The sequence below is a fragment of the Rhinolophus ferrumequinum genome, chromosome 15 (assembly GCF_004115265.2).
Source record: "Rhinolophus ferrumequinum isolate MPI-CBG mRhiFer1 chromosome 15, mRhiFer1_v1.p, whole genome shotgun sequence".
NCBI classification, from domain to species: domain Eukaryota; kingdom Metazoa; phylum Chordata; class Mammalia; order Chiroptera; family Rhinolophidae; genus Rhinolophus; species Rhinolophus ferrumequinum.
In genome coordinates, this window is record NC_046298.1 from 42,112,861 (window position 1) to 42,129,841 (window position 16,981).

A 16,981-nucleotide genomic window follows, 5' to 3' on the forward strand; every position below is an offset into this window, starting at 1 on the left:
ATATATACATCTGGGAAACAGTTCCTGAGCTACAGCTCTGTCCCAGGCCCTGTGCCAGGTGACGCTGGGGACAGGACCAAGTGGTGGCCAAGTCAGGTCTGGCCCTGCCCTCACGAGGTTCACAATGACAACCCAGAGAAGGCTCAGATCTTAAGGGGGACAAAGGAATAACAATGCTGACCTCCCACGATGGTGGCAGAGATTACAGGGATTCCCTTTTTCAGAAACGCTAGGGAACATCACACAGTAGTGTGTTCTCTTCCTTATAGCGCTACCATTCATAATTAGTATTTCTTTATAGTTAGTATTAGCGATTCTTTCCTCAGGATCTGTCCCCATCACTGGGCCACGAGCACCACGAGCGCAGGACCGGTGCATCTCGGTCGCAGAGGAGGTACTCGGGGGCTGTTTGCTGAATGCATAAATGGGTCAGTGGATGCAGGTGTGGGTTACTGGCGACTCCTGACCGTCAGGCAACATTAGATCCCTTCGTTGTCTCTTCCCAAAGACCAACAGCACATCTTGCCCATAAAGAATCTGATGTGACTCTGGTTTTGAACTCTAACAGGTGAGTCTGTAATGAGACCTGTCAGGTGGGGAGGGAGCTCTTACCTGCAGGGCCACCTTGTAGAGCTGGGTCATGGTGAGGATGGCCTTCTTCACCACATTCACATTCTCATCCCGCAAGAGCATGTTGAGGTTCGCAATCAGTTTCAGCAATAACTCAATGTCTCGCTTGCTGGGGAGTGGACGGAAAAGGGGCAAGGTCAAGATGGTCTTCGGGTAGGCGAAAGGAACCTGGCGTCCACGAGGGACGGGAAATCAGGGTCAGCGCGTCAGGAGATCAGACTGGACGTGGCCAAAGTCAGGGCCTGCACCTGTCTCGTTTGACAGCACATCCGGAAGCTGAGAATAACTGGCACCTTCGGACCTAGCTGCCCCAGAACCTTCTATCTAGGTTGCTCATGCAGCTCCCACTCCTTTGCTCTGTTAGGGCCCTGTGTTCACATACGGGGCAGCAGAGCCAGCCCACTGTGCGAATCTGGACAACCAACTCTGTCTCATTTAGAGCAGTACCTACCTCATAGTTTGTTGTGAAAATTGCAACAATACATGTAAAATGCTTAGAACAGCGTAGAAAGCATTCAATAAATATTAGCCATTATGACTTTAAAACACTTTGCTTTATGTAATCACTAGTTTTGTTTACTAGTTTGTTTCCCTAACAAAGGGCGGGGGGCCCTTTGCAGTCTGAGTACTAGCAGAGTCTCAGTTGTTTTTTTTGAAGAATAAAAGGGCTTCAATAAATATTTGTTCAATGAATAAAAAGATTCAAGGCCCCACCTAGTGCCTAGAACATGAATGTCACTTTCACAGCACGTTATAATCTGAAATTAAATATTAAACTAATGAGTCAAAAAATATGAAACTCAACTGTCAGCTAAATGAAAGCAGGAACAAAATCTGTTTTTACTCACTCTTATATCCCTATAGCCTGACATAAATGCCTGAAAGATGGCAGGCATGCGACACATATCAGTTGAACAAATATTTTTTTTTGCAACCTCAGAAAAGTTACCACAAATTCTTCCAGTAAAAGGTAGAGACTGAGAATTTGGGCAATGTCGTTACAGACATGGGTTAAAATCTCAGGTCGCCACATACTGGCTGTGTGACCTTAAGAAACTCACTTCCCCTCTCTGAGTCACAGTTTTATCTTCAATTAAATGGGCCAAACAGCTAATTCAGTGTTCGGAGGATCGAATAACAAAGTAGCTAAGGCCTTCAGTATGGTGCCTGAAAACTAGAAAATGTCACTAAATAGAGGATATTTTATTTCCTCCCAGTCACAAAGCGTCCAGTAAATGTTTAATGAAAAAATGACTCAGCTTGAGCAAGTTCTGAGCCTCAGCTTCCCTTTCTGTAAAAGAAAGTGAACCAAGTCTCCATCCTGAAGGCTGCTGTGAAGATTACAGGTGATAACAGAGGACAGGATTTAATACAGTGCATGGCAGAGTAAGCACTCCACCTGATTACTAATGTGATTAAATACTTGTTCACTAAATACGGATTGAGCCCCTCCTATGTGCCAACACTGTTGTAGACACTGGGGTACAGTGGTCCATAATACAGAGAAGCCTGCCCTCATGGACTGACGTTTTTGTGGGGAAGAGAAGCATCAAGGTAATTCCAAAAACACTCTAAAGAAGAGCGCAGGCGGGGTGTCAGGTGTGGGGCTGTACTGGCACAGCCAGGAAGGGCTCACGGAAGCAGACTGGAGGAAGCGAGGCAGTGAACCAGGTGGCTCCCTGGAGAGGAGTGTCCCTTGCAGGCACAGCCAGCAGAGAGGCTGTGAAGAACAGCTGTTTTTCTGAGGAATCACCAGGGAGCCAGGGGACGTGAGTAAAGATCAGAGAGGCCGCCAGGAGAGGAGGCAGGAGGGAGCAGTTTGGGTTTCAATCTAAATGAGACAGTGGGTCAGCGGAGGTCGGAGCAGGGAGTGCGGCGGTCGGATTTACGTTTTGGCAGGCTGACTCTGGCTGCCATGCGTAAGAGGAAGCAGGGAATGGGGATGGCCGTGCCTTTTGGGGGGATGAAAACGTTCTAGAACTAGATTGTGACGGTGTTAAATGCCACTGAACTGTTCACTTAAAAATAGTTAATTTTATGTTATGTGAATTTCACTTCAATTAAACAAACAAAAAAACAGAGTGGAATCAGGGAAGCCCAACAGAAAGCCACGGAAGCCATCCAGGTGGGAGGTGGGTAATGATGGCTTGGACCAGTGTAATAGCAAGAGAAGTGGCTGAAAATGGTCAAATGCTGTTTGCATTTTGAAGGCAGAGCCAACAGGCCTTATGGATGATGCAGATAGGAAGTGTGGGGATGCAAGGCAAATAACGGATGACTCCAAGATTTCAACCTTATGAAGTATTTGCTGGGGAGACTGTGTGTGGGACGGGGAATGGGCCTGAGAAGCGAAGAGCAGGCCTCTCAGGGCAGGGCCAGGCCGGGGGCTGAAGAGGCGGACTCCACCAGGGGTCTCCCGGGCGCCCTGCGCCACCCCATACCATGCCTCCTCGATGAAGCCGATGACAAATTTGCGTACTTCAATTGACTTGTCTACTTGGAAAGCGATGATCTCCTGCCAATGTCAGGAAGAAGGCGGGTCAGGGCTGCACCAGGATCCATCCCCTCACCCCTCTACCCACACCTTGTGTCTCCCATCCGTCACTCACATCCAGGAAGTTGTCCAGTAGTGTGGGATCTTTGTTGATGATCAGCTCCTGGACCTGGAAGAAGATCGGGAGAAGGAACACGCAGGTAAGACCAGGGTCCCATCAGTGCAGACAGGAGGGTGTAGGCGGAAAGAGCTTGGGGCTGGGCAGCAGAGAAACAGCTCAAATCCTGGCTCTGCCACTTCCTACCATGGGCTGGGCAAGTGGCTAACCCTGAGTCTCTTCTGAAAATGGGACCTTAAATACCAATTCCTAAGGCTGTGCTGAGGCTTTAATAAGATCCTACAAGGCGCAGGTCCTGGTGGACAGTGGGTACACGACACGCAAGGGGCTAAAGAAAAGAAGGAAGTGCCACCGGGCTCCTGCCTTCCTGAGGCTTGTCCGCCAGTTCTCCCCACTCTCCTGCTTCTACTCCCCACTCGCACTGCCACAATTCAGAGGCATGTATCACAGTGAGAACCCGTTTCCCGAGGCCCTCGTACCTGCCAGGCTCTTTGGAACAAGCCTTTCCCACAGACATTCTCACATAAGCCCAGCACCGGCACAGGCCTGGCTCCTACCCAAGCTGCTGTTGTTGAACGGCCCTCACAGCTATGCCACCTCCAACGAGGGTAGTCTATTGCTGAGGTGCAGTCAGCTCCCCAAGGCCGCACGCTGAGCAAGTAGCAGAACTGGGGTCCTTACCCAGGCAACTCGACCCCTCAACCTCTGAACTTCACCGGTCTCCTGGTCTGAACCACACCTACACCACCCCCCGCCCCAAATTCCCCATGTCCTCTTCTGCCTTTGTGCAAGCTATTGCGTCCCCTTTCGAGTCCCTCTCCCTTTCTCGGCCAGCTTCTCTCCTTATCCTCCAGGTCTCAGCTCAGATGTCCCCCTTTCCAGAAAGGCCTTCCTGACTCCTCTCCCCTGGGCTGGGTCAGGAGTGCCCCCTGGGTCCTCCAGCCCGCCCTGCTCACTCTGGGTCCTCCCTGTCTCACGATCTGTCTCACTGTCTTCCCCCCAGGAAAGGACCATGGCAGAGAGGAAACACAAGGATGAAGAGCACAGGATGTGGAGTTGGAATCCAGCATTCAAGTCCCAGTTCAAAGTGACCTTGGACTTATTCTTTAAGCTCTGAGTCTTCTTCTTCCTCTATAAAATGTGGATGAAATTACCCTGCCTCACAGAACTTTTGTGAAAGTTAAATGAGGGCATGCACCATGGCAGGCATATCCTAAGTGCTCCAATGTGGACACCAGTGTCATTACCACTGTCTTCTTTTTCACAGATTCGCACACGCCCTCCCCGTGTCCTGCTTGCCCACACCACCCCTGGCCTCTCACCTGTTTGAGCACTGTGATCTTTGAGTCGTTGGTGATCAGCGCTGCCTGGTTCAGGAGATCCACCACCTGGAAGGAGAGGGGAGGCAGGTGGTGCTGCTGGCCTTGCCAGCCCAGCCCCCTTGGCCCTCCCTGGGCTCTGCCACCTGGGGGTGGATCACCCCAACTGGGGCTGTGACCCCCCCACACACCAAGCCCTTCTTTCCATGCTCACTCTCTCTGAAGTGGTCATGCCATCAATGCCCAGCCCCTCCTCTTGTGTGAAAAACTGTGATGCCACGCTCCGGCGAGTGACGCTGTCCCCGCTGCTGCCTGCCATGGCTGCTGTCTAGTACTCCCTGGGGAAGAAAAAGATAGATCAAGCTCTGGGAGCCTGTGCGTGGGCTGGGAGTTTCATCCCACCATCCACAAAGGACTCCAACGTCTTTTCCAGCCTGTCCTGTCCTTGTTGGGTTTACTGAAGCCCCTCTCCACTTCAGGGTCTGTCTCAGATTGTAAGTGTACACAGGGGTTGTAATTTGGGGATGATCGATGTCTCTCAGGTCAGAGGCAGTACCTCGTGGAGCACCAAGACTCACCTCCAGTACTTCATACGTAGCGGGCTGACCACAAACATGTGCTGAATGACGGAACAAATGAACACACAGCAGCTAAGGCACTGGCCGCAGTGCCTTCCTGACTCTTCATCTGGGCTGTACTCTGGACTGGACACCAGAGCAAGCTTTCTAAAACACACCAGTCACAGAGTCCTGCTCACAGTAAGTACTCAATACATCAGAAAAGGCTCAGTTGAATAAATTATGTTTCAGCCATTTTCTGAAATGCTATGGAGTTGTTTTCAAAAAGGGGTGGGGTGGGGAGGGAAAACTTTTGGGCTCTGTCCCAAAGTCACAGTGGCACAACTATGAAATAAGAAGGATCTCAATCACAGGACTAAGGAGCAAAAGACTATTAGCACCCAAAGGGTTCTCAAAGAGGAAGACTGGCTGAAAAAGTATGATAGAGCTACACCATAAAACACTATGCAGCTGCGAAAAGGAATGAGGGAGGGAAAAAGGAGGAATGAGGAAAATCTCTATACACTTATGATCGGTGGGCTCCAGCATATATTCAGTGAAAACAAACAAAGTAGAAGACAATGTTTACTGTATGCTCCCTTTTTACAAAAGAAAGGGAAATGTGTATATGTTTAAAAAAAGGAAGAAGAAAAGAAACTGAAAGGATAAACCAAAAAGCAGAAGAGGAAGGAAACGGCAAAAAAAGAAATGAGTGGCTCTCAGTGCAATATCATCGTAAAAATATGTCCCCCACAGCCTGCTATAATAATACATCACAGAACATGTGCAATTCAATCCATTTTTGTTAAGTTTGCGTATGTCTACACAGAGCGACCTGAGTCAGTTTTGTCTTCTGTGAGACAGAGGTGGTCACAGTGCTTGCCTCGCAGGAAGGACTACCTTGAGTTAGGACACACAGTAAACATGAGATAAGTACAGCTGCATTTTTATAGACATGAGAAAAGATCGGAATGATACTACATAAACTGTTAACAAAAATTTGAGGGTGTCTGCAGGACGAATGACTATCCAGCATCCTCTTTCCTAGTATCCCTGCTGCCTGTCACCCCCACATCTTGCTTGGCGTCAAAGCCAATGTCCTCACCAATGCCTAGAAGACCTTACATGATTTGGTCCCTTCTATCTCTGCCCACAGCTCCTCTCTGCTCTCTCTGCTCCAGCTACTCTGGCCTCCTTGTCCCCTGAATATGCCAAGCGTGCCCCTTCCTCAAAACCTTTGGGGTTCTCTTCCTTCTGCCTGGAATACTCCTCTTCCCAGATATTGGCACAACTCTCTCCCTCCACATTTCCTTCAGGTCTCAGCTCACCTACCTTGGCAGTGAGGTCTTCTTTGACCACCCTATTTCAAATCTCAATTTCCTTTCTCTCCCCATCTGTGTTGTTTCATTTTTCTCCATGGCATTTATTATCATCTATACACTACCTACTGTGTTTCCCCGAAAATAAGACCAGGTCTTCTATTAATAGACCCCACATCTGTTCATGCAACTCATGGCCACCCAACAACCAGCACACTGCTGTCCCCCATCAGAACATAATGAAGCTTTTCATGTGAACCTTTTTTTCATGATGGTAATACGTGTGGGTATCGAACCAGCAAACTTGTTGTTAAGAGCACTGCGCTCTAACCAACCGAGCTAACTGACTGCCCCCTCTACTTTTATTTTCTTTGTAAGGTATATACATGTTTCCCTTTCTTTTATAAAAAGAGCATATATTAAACACCATCTTCCTTTTCATCTGTTTTCACTTAATGTATGCTGGAGCCCATTCTCCATATCAGTGTAAAGAGATTTTCCTTGTTCCTTTTTACAGTTGCATAGTATTTTGTCATGTGGATGTTATCAGTTTTTTTCTGCCAGTCTTTCTACTAAAGAATGTTTGGGGTCCGGCCCAGTGGCTCAGGTGGTTGGAGCACCCGTGCTCCTAACGCCGAGGTCGCCGGTTCGATTCCCACATGGGCCAGTGAGCTGCGCCCTTTACAGCTAAGACTGTGAGCACCGGCTCTCCCTGGAGCTGGGCTACCATGTGCTGCCATGAGCAGCCAGTGGCCGGGGACCATCGTGAGTGGCCAGCAGCTGGCGAGAGCTGCCATGAGCAGGCGACCGACGACTGGAGACCAACTGCCTCAGCTGGGGGGAGCGCAAGACTCATAACACCAGCATGGGCCAGGGAGCTGTGTCCTACACAACTAGACTGAGAAACAACGGCTTGAAACCGGGTGGGGGTGGAAGAAGGGGGAAAATATGTGGGGTGCTTGCAATCTTTTGCTATTACCAACAGTCATTGTTTCCCCTTCCTTTCGGTGTCCTCCTTATGGAGTACCACTGCCTCCCTCCCACCTGGGAGCGTGAGGACTCCCCTCATCTACACAGTGGCCCCAGGAGTATCTTTCATTCATTCACCAAATATTAACTGGGTGTCTTCAGTGTGACGGCGTTGTGCTGGGAGCACAGCAGTGACAACATACACCCAGTCCCTGCCTCCGTGGAGCTCACAGTGACAGACATAATCAAATAGTCAAACAAACAAAGGTACAATAACAAATCAGAGGGCACATGACATGAAGGGAAGGTACAGGGACCTCTGAGAGCGTTTAACAGGAGGATTTCGGGATGGAGGGCAGGAAAGGAGGGCTTCGCAGAGGAAGTGACGTTGGTGCAGAGACCCGAAAGATGAATGGGAGTTAGCCTGGCAGAATGGGTAAAAGGATGTTGCGGGCAGAGGGGACAGTATGTGCAAAAATCCTGAGGCCTGAAGGCGCATGGCGAGTTTGAGGAACCGAAAGACCAATGCAACTATTCGAAGTGAGGAATGAGCAGAGGCAGAGCCAAGGCCGCGGGACGGACGCGCCTTGGGGGCCACGTTGGAACTTTGCCCTAAGGGCACTAGGGACCCACGGGAGAGTCCTGAGCAAGGGAAGAAACTGGAGTACCAAACGTCACTGCTCCCTTCTCCTCTGCCCCCATCCCTCTGCCAGCGCTCCTGCCGCTTCAGGGTCCTTCCTCCCTTGGTCCCCGGGCCCCCACGCCACCCCAGCTCACCGCGGCTCCGGCTTCCGTCCCCCTCGCGCCCCCTCAGCAGCGCCTCTTCCCAGACGCCGCCGCCGCCGCCATCTTCCGCTCGCCGCCGTGACACTGCGCACGCGCCGCACACACGGGGTCGCCGGGAAATGGAGTCCACGCAGTAGGCAGACCCCACCCCTATTTCTAGCCCAGCGAGCGGCCTTCCGGAATACTCCCGGTGGCTCTTCATTTCTGGCGTTCGAACGCCGTGCCTTCTGGGAAATATAGTCCCTTGGCAGAGGCTCGGGACAGGAAGGGAGACAGAGACTTCTGGGAAACGGAGTTCACGGTGGTTGAGTTCCTGGACGGCTGGTATTAGCGAGAATGGAGAGTACGGGCGGCGAAGCTCCTAGGTCTTGGAGGTGGTCTGTTGCCCTAGTGGAGTCTGAACAGAAGCCCCAATTTCCTCCACCTTTGGTCCTGACCTTTTGGACAGTTCGGAGCATTTCTATTAATAGCTGTCGGAAGCTTCAGTATTCCAGTCCACCTAATGGGACTGTGGTTTCGAGGCTCTCCTACCGGTCCTTATAGAGGCAGACTGGATCCAAGGAGTTCACTGCGCTCTGAGGCCCCTTTCTTCCGCGGCGGTCGTGCTGGGTTCTAGCTATTCGCCCTCTACTGTCAAGATGATGTCTGGGGCCCCTGGGGTGGAGGGCCCCAGAGTTCTGATGTCGGGGACCTTAGTATCAGCAGTGTCTCCCAGCAGTAGCTCCCTCACTCTTCAGCCATCTCCAGCCCTTACGTCCCCGGGCTGCGGCTCCCGGCGCCTGAGGTCTATCTCCTCGCAATCCCGCAGGGGGCGCCCCAGTCCGAGCGCACCGCCCAGGGAGAGGCGGGAGGGGAGCCCGGGGCGGGCGAGGGCGGGGGGGGGGTGTCCCGACTATAAAGCGTGGACGCCTCCCGCGGCGCCTGGGACGGCTGGGACCCTGGGCAGTCAGTCGGACGGGCGGGCGCCGGTTGGAACTCGGGCCGTGCCGGCTGAGAGATCCTTAGCGCTCGGTTCCCCCCGGGCCGGAGCAGGGGCAGGTGGGGGCGCAGGCCCGGGGGATGCTGGGCTCCGTGAAGATGGAGGCCCATGACCTGGCGGAGTGGAGCTACTACCCGGAGGCCGGCGAGGTGTGTCCTCGGGGATGGCGGAGCGGGAAGTGTGGGGTAGGAATCAGGGTGCGGACTTAAATGAGGGCAAGGATTGGGGTATGGGCTCGAATGGGGGCTCCAACTAGAGTTGAGGAGTAAAGGAACTAGAGACACGGAGACCAGGTGTGGGATTCAGGGACGGGGCCAGGCATGGGAGTGCGGTTACCCCAGGCTAGTCGGAGTGAGCGATAAATGGGAGTCAGGAAAACTTAAGTAAGGATCAGGTCATAGCTTAAACGTGAGAGCTGGGTGTTGGTGACCCCAAATCCAAGGGATTAAAATGAACAAACCAAAGCTAGGAATCAGACCTCCCAGAATAGGAGACAGAGCTGGGGGATTAGGAAATGGCTTCAAATTTGGGGGGAAAGACAGGAACTAAGAGATGGCAGAGGGAGGTCACCATTAAGGGAAATCTGAGGTGAGAGCTCAGGGTTAGGACATTGGGGTTCAGGGATAAGGATCAGGGTGCGATCTAAGATGAGGTCAGAAATAAGGGTTAGTGCTCAAGGATAAGAGATGGAGGTTAGTTTTGGTAGTCTGGAATAACAGGTGGTTTAGAGTTGGGGTTCAGATAGATGGGGGCCCAGATGAGATCGGAGTTGGAAGCGGGAGAGCAGCGGAGGGGTCGATTTCCATTCCCCACCCCCACCCCTACTCCTGACCCTCACCCCTTCCAACTGAACTTCACTGCTTTAATTGTTAGAGACCCTCAGCAGGGATTCTCCTGTTGGAGGCTAGAAGGTTTCAGATTTCACACCTCCCTACCCTCCTTCCAGTAATCTCCAGTAATTGCTAATGTCCTCACTAGCCCCATCTCTGACTAGACCACCCTGGAGTAGGGGGCAGGGTATATCTTACTTCCCTCACCCCAGCAGGCAGAAAGTCCTTCCCCTGGTCTAACTCCCATTCCTCTTGCTGCAAGGACTCCCCCTTAGCTCACTGTCTCTATACTCAACAGTGTGAAGTGGAGGGGGGATCTGGACACTTAAATTCCTAACCTGGAAGGGGACTGTGGACTTGAGGCAGGGGAACTTGAATGTCTGAGTTTTACAAGGAGGCTGAGATCTGAGGGTTACAGGGGCTCCCAGGTGCCTGAGTCCTGGGTCTGGGGTTTGATGCTGTTATGTGGGTCTCTCGGATCCCCGGGCCTGCGGGGCTTGGCATGGTGCCTGGGAGGGGCCAGTCCTGGGGCTGTGAAGGTGTGAGCTGCACGTGGGGTGGGGCAGGCCGACCAGGGAGGGGGGGATTGGAAGTGTTGAGAGGTGGAGATCGGCAGCTGGAGGTGTCAGAAGGCAGAGACCAGGTTGGAGGTGAAGGCTCCCAGGTATTGGGGCATCCCAGCTGAACCTCCAGACAGTTCAGAGTCTGGGAATATGATTTAAGGGAACCAACTACAAATCAGTGTTTTGGGGGACACACCTTATCAGTAAATGTGGAGATCTAGGATGGAGGAATCCTTATGTGGGGCACACTCTGAAGTTTAGGGGACACATTGTGTCAGAAATTGAGAGACAGTCTAGAGATGATCAGCATTTTGGGGCATATTTTGGAAGAGTTGACATGGGGGGCCGGAGATGGAAATACTGTCTGAGGGTCTCCCCAGCCTTTCCATCATCTGAGCCACCTCCTTCCCTTGGGTCAGAACAAGGTACAGAGAAACATTCACACTTACTCAGCTACTGAGAACTGTGAGGTCCCCCAAAGTGCTTCTGGCCTTCCACGCCTTCCTGCTGGGGTGATATTAACACCCCCAGGCTGGCTCCCCGTGTGGAAGGAAATTGAAAGGTATCACCCTGGGGTGGCCCTGTTGGCCCCCAGTTCCCACAGATCAGCTGGTCCAACTGCTCCCCCACTTCAGAGAGGGAAACCCTGAAGCCGCCTGGAGTGTTGGGGGCTTCTTTAGGTCCTGGGTAGAGACTGGGGCTAGAAGCTAGGCTTCTGGCTTCACATTGCCTCCCTGTGATCCGTCGTCACACCCTCCTCCAGAGACAATAAGGAAATGAAAGGCGAGAAATTTCAGCCTCCTGGGGTGGGGGTGCAGGTCCCCTGAGGGCTTTCCCCCCAATCTCAGCCCCGCCCTGGCAGGGAAATCCGGCTCAGACCCGGACACTGGGGGTTCATCCCAGCCTCGGGGCGTGGGAAAGCCTAGGGTGGATTAGGGCAGCTGGAGTTCTAGAGATCAGACCTCAAGGAGGACTTCCGGGTGGGTGGGTAGGTAGCCAGAAAAGGAGGGCCCTGGGGTCCCAGTCTGTCTTCCTCTGTGATACAAGAGAGTCCGACTGAGTTGGAAAAATGGGAGGGGGGTTGCAGAGGAATTTAGGAATTCTCTGTAGATCCCCCTAAATCCATCACCTTTTCCCTTCATCTCTTCCCTTAATCTGGGGAGGGGGCAGAAGCAGCCAACCATGGGGGAGACCAGTGCATAGGGGAGGGGAGTAGCTGGGAATCCAATTTCAACGTGAGATTTCTGAGGAGCGTGATACTGAGGCAAGGAAGCAGATGGATACAAAGGTGTGCTGAGGGAGAAAGAGAAATGGGGAGATGGGAGGGGAGTGGGGTAGAGAGAGACAGAGGGTGAGAGAAAGGAAAAAAATGTGGGGAGGAGAGACAGTGGGAAAGGGAAAGACAGGGCAGGAGGAGATAAACATGGGGAGGGGGAGGGAAGGGGTATAGAGGTACGGTGACAAGGAAGGCGATGGACAGACACACACAGAACCACCAGGGAGATTCAGAGACCTGAGAGAAAATTGCTACGTGGACAGACCTATGAAAGAGGGAGGGGAGAGTTTCTCCACTAGAACTCAGAGCTGGGTTGGTTGCCACCTGTCCCTGACTCAGAGTGTCCATTTTCTCTCTGGACCTTGGGACCTGCAGATGCTCACAGACAGGGGATGAGAAAGGACCCACTGCCTCGTAAGAAAGTTGGCTCCAGCCAGAGCTGGAGCAGCACCCGCAGTGCCAGCAGACCCCAGCAGGGACAGGGAGCAGGTGAAGTATTGAAGGAGAGAGGACGGAAGACAGTGGATGAAAGGAGTAAATACACACAGAAAGAGAAATCACTATCCACCGTGCTTCGTATTTTCCTTATCTTGTTCACTTCCTGCTGAACTGTCAGCTCCATGAGGGCAGGCATTTCAGTCTGTTTTGGTCACTGCTGTTTTATAGCATGATCCAGAACACTGGTCTGGAACCAGACTGCCTGAATTCAGAAACCGAGTTCTGCCCTTTTCTTGCTGTGTGACCCTGACAACCTCTCTGGGCCTTAGCTTGCTCAGTTCTAAAACAGGCATCATAATAGGGCCTCCCACATGGTGTGGTTGTAAAGATGAAAGGGTACCTACCTTTCCCTGTGTAGTGCTGGGAGCAGCGCCTGGCACTGAGTAGGTGGCCAATAAATATTTGTTGAATGGATGGAAGACTATATAGAAGTTATTTAGAGAGACGGCAATGTCTATCGTATTTCATTCATGCATATTTTTTCACCATTTGAACATTTCCAAAAGTGGAATGGGTTTTATAGCCAATGGTATCTAGAGATTATAATTGACACTACGTTTTTCCATTCTTACTGATTTTTTTTCTCTTTTTTTTCTCTTTTATTATTTTTTTTCTCTTACTGATTCTTAATACTGCAGCTTACAAACAGTGATATCTTACATTTGATAATAGATAGTAAATAGATGATATGAGGTTGAAATGTGATTTCTGATAGTCAAACATTTTTGACCTATTAAAAACTGTAATTTTATAACCTAAAAGATGGAGAGAGAGTACACATGTAGATTAGATATAAATCAGCAGTTATCAGTTTTTTGGGTTTCAGGACCTTTTTACACTGTTAAAAATTATTGAGGACCCCAAGAAGTTTTCACTGATGTGGGTTATGTCTCTCAATAGTTACCACGTGAGAAGTAAAAGCTGAGAAAATTTTTTAAATGTATTAATTAGTTTTTAAATAGCAATAACTTGTTAGGATACATAATGTGTTTTTATTAAAATAACTATATTTCAAAACATTTAGTCAGAGGAGTGGCAGTGTTACATTTTTGCAGATCCCTTTTTGGATCTGGTTCCATAAAAGACAACTGGGTTTTCATAGCTGCTTCTACATTCAGTCTGTTGCAGTGTCACATGTCATGTGGCCTCTAGAAAACTCCACTGTACACTCATGAGAGAAAGAGTGAAAAAGGCTAGTAATATCTTCGCATTATATGAAAATAGTTTTGACCTCATGAACATACTGAGAAGGTCTTGGAGACACCCCAGGGTGTCCTGGACTGCACTTTGAGAACCACTTACAGCCCAAGCTCCAGTGTACGGGAGCATGGGGGGGGGGGGGTGTCGGGGAATAGGGCCCAGGGGGTTGTGCGTGAGGAGAGGGAAGAGAGACTTCAGGAGACCGCTCACTACAGAGAAAAGTAAAGATGGAAAGGACTCATTAGTGGAGGCAAAACAGGCAGACTGAGGGACACGCGGCGGGTCCAGGGTGCTGATCAGCGAGTGGGGGCTCACTGACGCCTCCCCATCTTTCTTTTTCTCCATACAGGTTTACTCTCCAGTAACCCCAGTGCCTACCATGGCCCCCCTCAACTCCTACATGACCCTGAACCCTCTGAGCTCTCCCTACTCCCCCGGGGGGCTCCCTGCCTCCCCACTGCCCTCAGGACCCCTGGCGCCCCCAGCCCCCACTGCGCCCTTGGGCCCCACCTTCCCAAGCCTGGGTGCCAGCAGTGGTGGAGGCAGCAGCTCAGGGTACGGGGGCCCGGGTTCGGGACTGGTGCATGGGAAAGAGATGCCAAAAGGGTACCGGCGGTCCCTGGCACACGCCAAGCCACCATATTCCTACATCTCGCTCATCACCATGGCGATCCAGCAGGCTCCGGGCAAGATGCTGACCTTGAGCGAGATCTACCAGTGGATCATGGACCTCTTCCCCTACTATCGGGAGAACCAGCAGCGCTGGCAGAACTCCATCCGCCACTCGCTGTCTTTCAATGACTGCTTCGTCAAGGTGGCACGCTCCCCAGACAAGCCGGGCAAGGGCTCGTACTGGGCCCTGCACCCAAGCTCAGGTAACATGTTTGAGAACGGCTGCTACCTGCGCCGCCAGAAGCGCTTCAAGCTGGAAGAGAAGGTGAAGAAAGGGGGCGGTGGGACCTCCACCACCAGGACCAGTGCAGGGTCGGCCGCCTCAACCACCACCCCCGCTGCCACGGTCACCTCTCCTCCCCAGCCCCAGCCTCCACCCCCGGAGCCTGAGGCCCAGGGTGGGGAAGAAGTGGGGGCGCTAGACTGTGGCTCACCCCCTTCCTCCACACCTTATTTCACTGGCCTGGAGCTCCCAGGGGAGCTGAAGCTGGATGCTCCCTACAACTTCAACCATCCTTTCTCCATCAACAACCTGATGTCGGAACAGACACCAGCGCCTCCCAAACTGGACGTGGGGTTTGGGGGCTATGGGGCAGAGGGTGGGGAGCCTGGGGTCTACTATCAGAGCCTCTATTCCCGCTCTCTGCTTAACGCATCCTAGCAGGGGCATGGGAGCATGGTGGGTGGGGTATGCCTGTAGTTTACACCATCAGGCTCTTGGGGCCTGATCCTCCTGGTGACACTTTGCTTGTCCCCACCAGTTAACATCTTGGTTGGTCTATTACTTAACTGTGGTGACTGCCGCTTGTGTGGGCATCGTGTCGATCCATTGGGTACTGTGATAATGCCGTCGACATATTGGTGGGTCCATTGGGTACTGTGAAGACTGCCATGTTGATTGATATTATTGGTTGATCCATTGGGTACTCTGATGGCCACCACCACGGGTGACATCTTGGTTGGCCTGTTGGGTACCACGATGGACATCCTCTTGGCTGATCCTTTGGGTGTGATGGTGATACCATTTCAATTGCATCTTCTTTGGCCCATTAGATGCTGTGATCACTTCTTTTTGGTGGACTTCTTGGTAAAGTAGGTGCCAAGTTGGCCACCATCCCTTACAACATGTTTTTTTGTCCATTGGGTGCTGTGATGGCCACCATCTTGGCTGGCCAACACAGCCAATGTACCATTGTGCACCATGACGGCCACCATAGCCCCTGTGTTGGCCATGTCGTCACTGTCTCTTTGGTGTGAGTTGAGTGACGGATGGAGATGAGAATATTCCTTGGTTTTCTCTGGAGCCCATTTCCCCCTCTGGTCCAGGAGAAACCAGAAAGGACTGTTAGGGTGTGGGAAAATTCTACTGAAGTCTGGTTCTTGCCTGGGAAGTGGTATACTGGCTGTGTTTGAACATTAAAGACACCATTTCTGCCTCTTCCGGAATGTCTCTTCCTTGGCGGGTGGGCCCTGTGGAACTGGAACACGTGGATTGCTGTTCCCCTGCCCCCTCTCCTTCCTGCCCCCAAGAGCTGCCTGCCTCTGGGGGAGGGGATGGGGGAGGCATCAACCTGACCTTTGGCTCTTTGCTGTCCCTGACCCCAAGGACAGTTTGCTCACAGATAGCAGCCCCCGCAGCAGTGGGGCCAGGGCAACAGGAGGAGGTGGCTGTGCAGTGACCAAGGCCACCTCCCCACCCCCACTCCCCAGACACACACCTCCGGCTCTGAGGCTTAGGCTCAGGGGCTGCTCACTTTTTGGTTAAGCGAGGGAGGAGGAAAAGGGGACAGACAAGGTGTTAATTGAAGGAGACTATGTGTTGCAGCTTGTGTGTATGTGTGTGAGTGTGTGTGTGTGTGTGTGGACACGCGCACGCACACATGCCCCCGGGTCATAGGAAATCACTGTGCTTACTGAGATCCCATAAGGTGTTATCAATTGTTTCTATCTCTGGGTTTGTTTATTCCTACTCTGGGTATGTGTTTACTGTGGGTGCCTCGGGATATCAGACTCCTGCCTGTATATCTTCACTGTGTTGTTGTGTGTGGATCTCTTACACACCGAGGTGTCTCTGGGTCTCACCCTGTTAGGTGTGTGTCTCCGTGTGTCAGTTTGTCTGCATACCCCTTGTCTCAAAGGGTAAGTCAGTGTCACTGTGTGTTTCACGTGTATCTCTGTGTCATCATCTGTCGTATGTTTAAAAGAAAGTCTGCCAGTGTTTGCATAGTATGCCTGTCTTTGCTGTGTGCCTGTCAACGAATGCAGGGTCTGCTGGCCCTGGTGTGTGTCTGTCACTTTTGCAGGCAGGTGTGTAGGGAAGGGGCTGGGTCCTCCTTGAGCTGCTGGGGACCTCTGGGTTTGGGGCCTGATTGTCTCTGTTACTCCAGGTCCCTCCCTAGGCTCTGAGTCTGATGTCTGTCGTTGAGATGTTCTCCTCATTGGCTCTCTCAAAAACACCACGGTGAACTTCACGCCCCTTCATGTCACAAAGTGGAAACTGAGGCCCAGAATGGGAAGGGACTGGGCCAAGATCATTCAGCCAGGCGGGGGCAGTCAGGCAGAGTTGGTCTGAAATGGTCTTTTACTTATGTCACGTTTGGCTTTCTTGGTTGTTGATCTCTCTCTCTCATTCATTTATTCAGTTATTCAAAGATGAAAGGCTGTTTATCCACCTGTGTGTGTGTGTAATGTCTCTCCCCGTTTGTGTGTCCATCTTTCTCTTTGTCTCTGAGTGTCATCTCTTTCTGTATCACTCTGTCCCTAACCTTCTC

General features: G+C 51.7%; 2 protein-coding genes across 2 annotated transcripts in view; one reads left to right on the forward strand and one right to left on the reverse strand.

Moving 5' to 3' along the window:
- SYMPK (symplekin scaffold protein) overlaps positions 1–8,297 on the reverse strand; it is a 33,674-nt gene extending 25,377 nt beyond the window's left edge. Inside the window, exons 1-6 of the mRNA XM_033127594.1 lie at positions 8,184–8,297; positions 4,776–4,899; positions 4,565–4,630; positions 3,240–3,293; positions 3,072–3,145; positions 613–739 (exon numbers count right to left, since the gene is read on the reverse strand). Of these exons, the coding sequence (XP_032983485.1) occupies positions 613–739; positions 3,072–3,145; positions 3,240–3,293; positions 4,565–4,630; positions 4,776–4,880 (426 nt within the window). The 5' untranslated portion in view covers positions 4,881–4,899; positions 8,184–8,297. The remainder of the gene's footprint in view (positions 1–612; positions 740–3,071; positions 3,146–3,239; positions 3,294–4,564; positions 4,631–4,775; positions 4,900–8,183) is intronic.
- Positions 8,298–9,104: 807 nt separating this feature from the next.
- FOXA3 (forkhead box A3) lies at positions 9,105–15,645 on the forward strand. Its single transcript, XM_033127052.1, has 2 exons — positions 9,105–9,320; positions 13,888–15,645. The coding sequence occupies exons 1-2, from the start codon at positions 9,252–9,254 to the stop codon at positions 14,869–14,871; spliced, it is 1,053 nt and encodes a 350-aa protein (XP_032982943.1). The 5' UTR covers positions 9,105–9,251; the 3' UTR covers positions 14,872–15,645.
- The last annotated feature ends 1,336 nt before the right edge of the window (positions 15,646–16,981 follow it).